Below are 10,186 nucleotides of genomic sequence, written 5' to 3'. Positions count from 1 at the left end.
TGGTTACAAGAGCTGTCAGCAGACTATAGGTGCACAGCAGTGGTGGTTACAATAGCTGTCAGCAGACTATAGGTGCACAGCAGTGGTGGTTACAAGAGCTGTCAGCAGACTATAGGTGCACAGCAGCGGTGGTTACAAGAGCTGTCAGCAGACTATAGGTGCACAGCAGTGGTGGTTACAATAGCTGTCAGCAGACTATAGGTGCACAGCAGTGGTGGTTACAAGAGCTGTCAGCAGACTATAGGTGCACAGCAGCGGTGGTTACAAGAGCTGTCAGCAGACTATAGGTGCACAGCAGTGGTGCTTACAATAGCTGTCAGCAGACTATAGGTGCACAGCAGTGGTGGTTACAATAGCTGTCAGCAGACTATAGGTGCACAGCAGTGGTGGTTACAATAGCTGTCAGCAGACTATAGGTGCACAGCAGGTGGTTACAATAGCTGTCAGCAGACTATAGGTGCACAGCAGTGGTGGTTACAATAGCTGTCAGCAGACTATAGGTGCACAGCAGTGGTGGTTACAATAGCTGTCAGCAGACTATAGGTGCACAGCAGTGGTGGTTACAATAGCTGTCAGCAGACTATAGGTGCACAGCAGGTGGTTACAATAGCTGTCAGCAGACTATAGGTGCACAGCAGGTAGTTACAATAGCTGTCAGCAGACTATAGGTGCACAGCAGTGGTGGTTACAATAGCTGTCAGCAGACTATAGGTGCACAGCAGGTGGTTACAATAGCTGTCAGCAGACTATAGGTGCACAGCAGGTGGTTACAATAGCTGTCAGCAGACTATAGGTGCACAGCAGTGGTGGTTACAATAGCTGTCAGCAGACTATAGGTGCACAGCAGGTGGTTACAATAGCTGTCAGCAGACTATAGGTGCACAGCAGTGGTGGTTACAATAGCTGTCAGCAGACTATAGGTGCACAGCAGTGGTGGTTACAATAGCTGTCAGCAGACTATAGGTGCACAGCAGTGGTGGTTACAATAGCTGTCAGCAGACTATAGGTGCACAGCAGTGGTGGTTACAATAGCTGTCAGCAGACTATAGGTGCACAGCAGTGGTGGTTACAATAGTTGTCAGCAGACTATAGGTGCACAGCAGTGGTGGTTACAATAGCTGTCAGCAGACTATAGGTGCACAGCAGTGGTGGTTACAATCGCTGTCAGCAGACTATAGGTGCACAGCAGTGGTGGTTACAATAGCTGTCAGCAGACTATAGGTGCACAGCAGTGGTGGTTACAATAGCTGTCAGCAGACTATAGGTGCACAGCAGGTAGTTACAATAGCTGTCAGCAGACTATAGGTGCACAGCAGGTGGTTACGATAGCTGTCAGCAGACTATAGGTGCACAGCAGGTGGTTACAATAGCTGTCAGCAGACTATAGGTGCTCAGCAGGTGGTTACAATAGCTGTCAGCAGACTATAGGTGCACAGCAGGTGGTTACAATAGCTGTCAGCAGACTATAGGTGCACAGCAGTGGTGGTTACAATAGCTGTCAGCAGACTATAGGTGCACAGCAGGTGGTTACAATAGCTGTCAGCAGACTATAGGTGCACAACAGGTGGTTACAATAGCTGTCAGCAGACTATAAGTGCACAGCAGTGGTGGTTACAATAGCTGTCAGCAGACTATAGGTGCATAGCAGGTGGTTACAATAGCTGTCAGCAGACTATAGGTGCACAGCAGGTAGTTACAATAGCTGTCAGCAGACTATAGGTGCACAGCAGGTGGTTACAATAGCTGTCAGCAGACTATAGGTGCACAGCAGGTGGTTACAATAGCTGTCAGCAGACTATAGGTGCTCAGCAGGTGGTTACAATAGCTGTCAGCAGACTATAGGTGCACAGCAGGTGGTTACAATAGCTGTCAGCAGACTATAGGTGCACAGCAGTGGTGGTTGCAATAGCTGTACGCAGACTATAGGTGCACAGCAGTGGTGGTTACAATAGCTGTCAGCAGACAATAGGTGCACAGCAGGTGGTTACAATAGCTGTCAGCAGACTATAGGGTTTATAACCGCATGGGTTGGAGAGCCGGAGTTTACAATATTGAGATTCCATCATCAGATAATAACTGCGATAACCACAATTTAATTTTTATACCATTAACCAGTTTTCAGAATAAATTTGTTAGTAATAGACATCTACATTTTGAATGGAAGTTTTTGAAGTCAACGAACTTCATATTAAAAAGGGCAAAAAAAGTGAAATAGTGAATACACATATTTCTGTAAATATCACCCAATGTTTTTAGTTCTATATATCTGGCTATAGAGCAAACTATGTATAATATACATAGCTTGCTATATAGCCAGATATATAGAACTAAAAAGCTATATAGCAAGTCAGCGATGTAGCTGGTTTGCCATATTATGGCAAACCAGCTACATCGCTGACTTGCTATATAGCTGGTTAGCTATATACATTTAGATGGCTTGCTATATAGCTAGATTGTTATATAGCTTACTTGTTACATACTGGTCAGTTATATAGTTGGCAGGTTATATAGCTGGCTTGCAATATAGCTGACATGATATAAAGCTGACTTGTTACATGGCTTGCTAGCTATATAGCAGACGGACTGTATAGCTGGCTTGCTATATAGCTGGCTTACTAATTATTACTAAACAAACTTTGTATAGTAAAATCAAATTAATTAATAACAATAACTTGCTGGGTAAATACCGTTTGTATTATTTCTGTACCATTTTTAAGCTGGTGTCAATATTGTTGTCAACATTTTATTGGTCAGTGTATTTATGTTCCAATATGTATAGTTTTCCATATTAATAGATCTATCCGATGATTGTTTATTCAAGACGCTCTATGCCCCGAGCACAATTGATGTCTAAAACAGTGTTAATGATGCATTGTATGTTCTAAAGACTCCAATTGTTTTTACTTTTTTGTTGAGCATGATTGATGAAAGCATTTAACTCACACAGCCTTGAGAGTGAACTTATTGAGTTCCTTTAATTGCATATAGCTGAACAACGATGTGAGCCCTTAATTGCATATACCTGAACAACGATGTGAGCCCTTAATTGCATATACCTGAACAACGATGTGAGCCCTTAATTGCATGTACCTGAACAACGATGTGAACTCTTAATTGCATATACCTGAACAACGATGCGAGCTCTTAATTGCATATACCTGAACAACGATGTGAACTCTTAATTGCATATACCTGAACAACGATATGAGCTCTTAATTGCATATACCTGAACAACGATGTGAGCTCTTAATTGCATATACCTGAACAACGATGTGAGCTCTTAATTGCATGTACCTGAACAACGATGTGAACTCTTAATTGCATATACCTGAACAACGATGCGAGCTCTTAATTGCATATACCTGAACAACGATGTGAACTCTTAATTGCATATACCTGAACAACGATGCGAGCTCTTAATTGCATATACCTGAACAACGATGTGAACTCTTAATTGCATATACCTGAACAACGATGTGAGCTCTTTATTGCATATACCTGAACAACGATGTGAACCCTTAATTGCATATACCTGAACAACGATATGAACTCTTAATTGTATATACCTGAACAACGATGTGAGCTCTTAATTGCATATACCTGAACAACGATGTGAGCCCTTAATTGCATATACCTGAACAACGATATGAACTCTTAATTGTATATACCTGAACAACGATGTGAGCTCTTAATTGCATATACCTGAACAACGATGTGAACTCTAAATTGCATATACCTGAACAACGATGTGAACTGTTTTATTTTTTCCTAAATTAATTAGACTTAAATTGAAGTAATGTTTTTCCTTTTACTATATATTAGAAACCATAATAATCATAGCTCTCCTTTTTGTTTGTAAATTTCAAAAATATGCTTTGGTAAACTCGTAATAGAAGAAGTATCTATTCTCATGTTGAAAAGCCATCATGGTTTGTTTATTAAGAGAGTGTAAAAACTGTTCCATTGAAACTTAGGCTCATGTGATTTTACTTGATTGCAAATGGAGATTTTTTTTGTTCTGAAACAGAGCCGTCTTACTCATGAGTTTTAAAGCTTCACACTTGCTTCAACTTTTTTTGTTGCCTGAAGAAAAATTGGTACTGTTCACTTCAGTACTATAAAAGCTTTTTCTACTTGTCCACAGATGTACAACGTTTGAAAATCTCTTAACATTTTAACAGAAAGTTAACAGCTCAATCTTAGGGACAATACAATAGCTTCAGAGTAATATTGTATGTGATGAGTTGAAGTCAAGTTCTTGGATATTTATTAGTGAAACAAACTGTCAAATAATAAAAGCAATAACAATCTAACATTTTAACAAAGTAAAAACCATTAAACAAGAATTAGACAACAAAATCTTAGAACATTGGAATGAGCTTGTGCAACAAACAACAAACACAGTCATATGGGTATTTAGTAACCTACGCTTGGAGCTCTGTGTTGAGCATTGCTTCTAGACAAACTAGCTCTATTTGCTGGAACAGGTGCTCTGTACCGAGGGTTGTCAACTGGTGCTCTGTATTGAGTGTTGGCAACAGGTGCTCTGTACTGAGTGTTGGCAACAGGTGATCTGTATTGAGTGTTGGCAACAGGTGCTCTGTAGTGTGTGTTCTCAACAGGTGCTCTGTACTGAGAGTTGTCAACTGGTACTCTGTATTGAGTGTTGGCAATAGGTGCTCTGCTTCTATTAGGGGCTCGGTAGTGTGTGTTGGCTGATGGTTTTCTATATACAGGTGTTGGTGCATAGGTTCTCGGAGCTGTAAAATGGCACCAAAAAGCTTTTAATTACATATTAATATAAAGCATATTCATTACTCTATCATGCAACTAAGTATGCGCAAAACACAAGTTAGCATCTTCATCAAGATTGAGCTGTTATAGAAACTCACAAAAAAGTCAATATAAGAACATATGTGACAGTATGAATTGTTAGTTATTTCTAAATCTAGTTTGTTTACCAATGCAAATCATTGAAAGTCTGTAAAAAATATAATTTTATGTTGAGGTAAGAGGTAAAACTTACTATGAACATTTCTGGTCTCAAAGCTTGATCCATAGCAGTTCCTTCCACCACAGCTTGGAACAGGGTAGTTACATTGTCTCGTTCTCTTTTGTTGATATCCTTGAATAGTTGCCCATGATGACCAGTGCGACCATCCACCATCAACTGAAAATATCAGTCAAATGGACAACATTAAATTAAACCACGGAATTTGTGAGTAAAAGAAATAGCCAAGGCTAGTAATTTCTAAAACTAATGTCATGGCATTTTATTAAATCTTGCAAAAATATCAGATTTTGGACAATATGTTCAAAAAGCTGCATAAGGCTTTACAATTTATTTTCTTAACACTTAATATTTGTTAAAAAATGTATCATTTTGTTAATTTAATTGTTTTAGCAAAAGTATGAATGCAAATTTTTTCAATAATAAAAAGCAGCATAAAAAGTTAAAGCCAAAGCTAAAAGCTCTAGCTAAAAGAAATGAATTTACGAAGCTCTTACTAAACAAACCACTATTATGAAACATACAGGTAAGTTTGCAGTAGCAAAAGTATACTTACTATTAACCTAGTAGCTATACAAAAGCGGATAGGTTACATGTTTACTTACTGGGTTTACCACCGTAGCATCTTTTCTTGCTGTAGCTGGGACCATTACACTGATGGACTGAGTTTCCATATCCATACTCTCTCTTGGATAGGCACGTTCTGTACCTGCGCTGCTCTCCCCATCCACAAGTTGCTGAACACGCTCCATATTGCCCCCACTCAGACCAATACTTGACTACTAAAATTACACAAGATCAGGTTTGACTTCTAAAACTAATTAAATAACTACCTTATTTAAAAAACAGTCACATCAGTATTATTTTTTGGGATAGTTTGGAAATATTGAGAAATTATTATTTCAAGTTTGGATTTTCTTACAACAGAATTCACCAATTCTACTCGCTGTATTTACTCTCTAAGCTTTGGTAATTACAAGTCTTCTTTACCCTAAAACTGCTGCACAAAAGCGTCAGCCAATTAGCAGTTCTATCAAAGCTGCTTATTTATTCAAACAACCAAATTTTATACTGCCTAATCTAATCTATACACTGCAAGCTCTAATCTATACACTGCAAGCTCTAATCTATCCACTACAAGCTCTAATCTATACATTACAAGCTCTAATCTATACATTACAAGCTCTAATCTATACATTACAAGCTCTAATCTATACACTACAAGCTCTAATCTATACACTACAAACTCTAATCTATACATTACAAACTCTAATCTATACATTACAAGCTCTAATCTATACATTAAAAGCTCTAATCTATACACTACAAGCTCTAATCTATACACTACAAGCTCTAATCTGTACATTACAAGCTCTAATCTGTACACTGCAAGCTCTAACCTATACACTACAAGCTGTAATCTGTACACTACAAGCTTTAATCTGTACACTACAAGCTCTAATCTGTACACAACAAGCTCTAATCTATACAATACAAGCTCTAATCTATACACTGCAAGCTCCAATCTGTACACTACAAGCTCTAATCTATACAATACAAGCTCTAATCTATACACTGCAAGCTCCAATCTGTACACTACAAGCTGTAATCTGTACATTACAAGCTGTAATCTATACACTACAAGCTCTAATCTATACACTACAAGCTCTAATCTATACACTACAAGCTGTAATCTATACACTACAAGCTCCAATCTGTACACTACAAGCTGTAATCTATACATTACAAGCTCTAATCTATACACTGCAAGAGTTAAATTTTACAGTGGATTTAGAGAAGCTATTTAATTAGAAGACAACCAAAAATTTCAAATAATGTTATTATAATTTTATTTAGCCATATTCAAACCGTTTTATGTTTGAAACTATTGAATGACAAAAGTGTAAAAACTTACCATAGGATTTTTGAGCAGGTGCTTGATAGTGATGAGAAACTGGTGATTGGTAACGAGTGGCAGCAGGTGCTTGATATTGAGAAGGACGCGATGCATACTGACCACGATTTGCGTCACGGTAATTCCCACCTACCCTGTAGGCCCTTGTCATACAAACTGCAATAACCACAGCCAACCTTTTGCAATTTAACTGTATAGTTAATTAATAATTATACATGTATAAGTTTATTTAAAAATTGTAGAAGAAAATCAAATAGAAGGTTAATTAAGTGATATTCGGGTGACTGATAAACTTACCAATCGCAGCAACCAAAGCCAGAGAGAGGACAACTTTGCTACCTGAAAGATGAATAAGCTCTATGCAGATATAAAGTCTATGGCATAGACATAGAGATCTAGTTGGTATAACTATAGTTATGATAAGCTTAGTGAGAAACTCAACTTACCCATGTTTAAACTGTGTCTCTATTCTGAGGTATAAGAGAAGAGTGACTTCTGTATCAACTGTCCAGACCTTTTATACTGTAGACAAGGTAATAAATCAAAGTAACTCATAGCTCATTCATCTTCTATAACATATTAATTATAGTACGAGTCGGCAAAGAATCAAAATTGATTGCCTCCTGCTACAAGTGGAACAAATCTTTGAATATTGCAGATGTCATCTAAACATAGTGAGCGGTAATGATGATTGCATCGTGCCGGCACGTGGGGAAAACTTCGAAGTGTGTACATCTTACTAAACGCAGTGTGTTCACCAAACTTAGGAAGTGATTTTTAATAAGGTGATGACTTGCTCATTTTTTGATGCAAACCTGTGAAAAAACATCTAACGGAAAACCATCATTTATCAGTATTATTGACTTCCTCGGTCTTATAGATTCTGGCTGCTAATGATCAAGCCTTTATGACTGCACGAGGAATGTGGCTCCAGTCTACTCAAGTGTTGAAGTATCCATCTAGTCTAAAAGGAAAGATAATTCTACCAGCTTTTTCATTGCTCTGAAAAACTATTTATGCAGATTGATTTTCTTAATAACCAACAAATATAAAACAGAAACAGATTGCTGCTAGAGTTGCGCGTATATTTCAGGAAAACCCTAAAAATGTTAAAAATTTCTTTAAAAAATTAGCAAAAATTTAGTTTTGTAAATAATTGTTAATAGGTGATAGGTTTGTTAATAATTAAAATGCATTATAATTTTTTTAAAGTACCAGAAATTGCTAAATAGTCTTGTAGAAATTCCAAATATAAAAATCTTTTCAAAAACATTGTTGAACATTGTTATATTTTTGGTGATCAGCATGTCTTTGGCAGTGGTTAAATGTACATGTGACGTAACGTAACAGTTGCATATTTAGTAAATTATAAAGTTTTGTATTTAAAAATTGAATGAAAAATTAATTTATTACAATGATGCTATTAACCAAAAAAATGTTTTATTTGAACAGTAACCACCAGCTCCTGGTGTGAGTATTTCTATGCTAAATGAGCTAACCCTCGTCTTAAGCAGTCGACTTGTGAGCTCACCACGCATGCTATCAGTTCGAATACCACAAACTACCTTATATTTCAGGTTAGAGTATAACCATGCTCAGCATTTTTATAGCATTTATTAATTTTTTTATTTTCTACTGATATGTAGAAGATCAAAGATTGAGCCAAAAATCAAACATTTGACCTTTAACCTTTAACCTTTTAGATGATAAGATGCGTGAAAATGCATTATTTGTTTTAAAAGATGTGGCCATAAGCTGCTCAAAGTAGCAAATAACTTCGCTATGAGATTATCAATTATAAAACCTTTTGACGCATTTAGATGCAACTTTAAGATGACAGCTAGTGATAATTCAAAAGTGGTTTTATTCTCAAAAGCGGATAACGAGAAAACGGGCCAGTCTTTGACATATTAAAGGTACATCTTTGAATTGTTTTCATAGATTTAGGTTAGGTCTTTGTAAAGGAATGGAGCAATCCTCAATTGCCTCCAACACCAAAACAACATCATTATTATAGGTGTTGTTTGGGTGTTGGAGGCAATAGGAGGTTATAGATAGATTATAAATAGATGGTCATTATTTGAACATCTACACTCTGATATCTCAAAATGTATATCCTTCTCACCAGACTCATCGGACTATATAGCCTGTGATCAGACTTTATAGCCTGTGATCAGACTCTATAGCCTGATCACAATCATTCGCATAATTACCGCTCTGTTGCAAAAATAATCCTCTTTCGTAATTTACATAAAAATGTCAATAGCATTTTAATATATATGTACTGTCTTAAGAACTCCTTAATATGTCAGACATATTTTAGAAAGAAAGGAAAACTCTTTGACAAGATGTGAAAGAGTTTATTATTACCATAAGTCAAGAAAGAATGATAATCGATTATAATCTGCTGGAGCATGGCAAGGTGGTCTTAAGAAGATGAGAAACTGTTTCAAACCACATCTTTTATGTTCAACAAATAATATTTAGTACATAGATAGATATTATATATTATTTATAATACTTATATTATATATAGCATATAATGTATATGTTATATTATATTATATGATATATGTAACATAACTTTGAGATCATATATATTTCAAAGTTTGTCGTCTGTAGTCATTTGTCTGTTCGGATGTCTGTCTGTCCAGTTATAGCTAATAAAATCTTGTAATGGAAAGCTCGCTTCATGCTGCATTTGAACTTTGAACTCACGGATATTGCAACAGCAAGTTTCTAACCATGAATTTAATCACTGAACTACACATCCCTTAGAATTCTATCGTGATTGTCGTATACAGTACACCCTTTTCTCGGCACATGCTAAATGATGTATTATTTAATACATTACCTTCAAGAGTTACGTCCTTCTTATAAAATATGTTTTGCCCAACTCTATGAAACGCGATGATTTTTCACCGTACTAGGGTAAACTTGTTTCCGCCATACGATAACAACAAAAATTTCTCTCGAAATTAAAATTCGGCGACTGTTGTACTGATTTCGACGAAATAACAAAAATGCCGATCTGCTATTTCGCCACTATCCCACTCTACATTCTCCATTATGGTAAAAGCAGATTCGCAAACAAATAAGTGATTAAATTTCAGTTAGAAGTTTGGTTTACTAAAATGCACACTAAAGCTTCCTTGAAGTATGTGTTTAGTAAGCTAAAATAATTTAAGTTAAATTCATTTATGTTACACGTCTGTCTCAAAGGTAAGAACTCTCCACGGTACATACTGCACTTACTACAT

General features: G+C 36.6%; 1 protein-coding gene across 1 annotated transcript; it reads right to left on the bottom strand.

Moving 5' to 3' along the window:
- Window positions 1-4,250: 4,250 nt before the first annotated feature.
- Window positions 4,251-7,406, bottom strand: LOC137396476 (uncharacterized). The gene is made up of 6 exons (XM_068082769.1): window positions 7,373-7,406; window positions 7,224-7,265; window positions 6,927-7,082; window positions 5,617-5,793; window positions 5,027-5,170; window positions 4,251-4,760 (listed from the first exon to the last, which is right to left on the bottom strand). Exons 1-6 carry the CDS (start codon window positions 7,374-7,376, stop codon window positions 4,417-4,419), a joined length of 867 nt encoding a protein of 288 aa, XP_067938870.1. The 5' UTR covers window positions 7,377-7,406; the 3' UTR covers window positions 4,251-4,416.
- Window positions 7,407-10,186: the final 2,780 nt, after the last annotated feature.

Source organism: Watersipora subatra, chromosome 5 (assembly GCF_963576615.1).
Source record: "Watersipora subatra chromosome 5, tzWatSuba1.1, whole genome shotgun sequence".
In the NCBI taxonomy this organism is placed as follows: domain Eukaryota; kingdom Metazoa; phylum Bryozoa; class Gymnolaemata; order Cheilostomatida; family Watersiporidae; genus Watersipora; species Watersipora subatra.
Note: the sequence above shows the minus strand (reverse complement) of the source record. Positions and strands in the feature narration are given on the sequence as shown.

What these genes read in the sequence shown, in the direction of transcription:
- LOC137396476 (XM_068082769.1), bottom strand. An exon ending in GGCTTTGGTTGCTGCGATTG is followed by an intron (nt 7,083 to 7,223) that starts GTAAGTTTATCA and finishes TGGTTATTGCAG; the next exon opens with TTTGTATGACAAGGGCCTAC. An exon ending in TGAGACCAGAAATGTTCATA is followed by an intron (nt 4,761 to 5,026) that starts GTAAGTTTTACC and finishes GCCATTTTACAG; the next exon opens with CTCCGAGAACCTATGCACCA.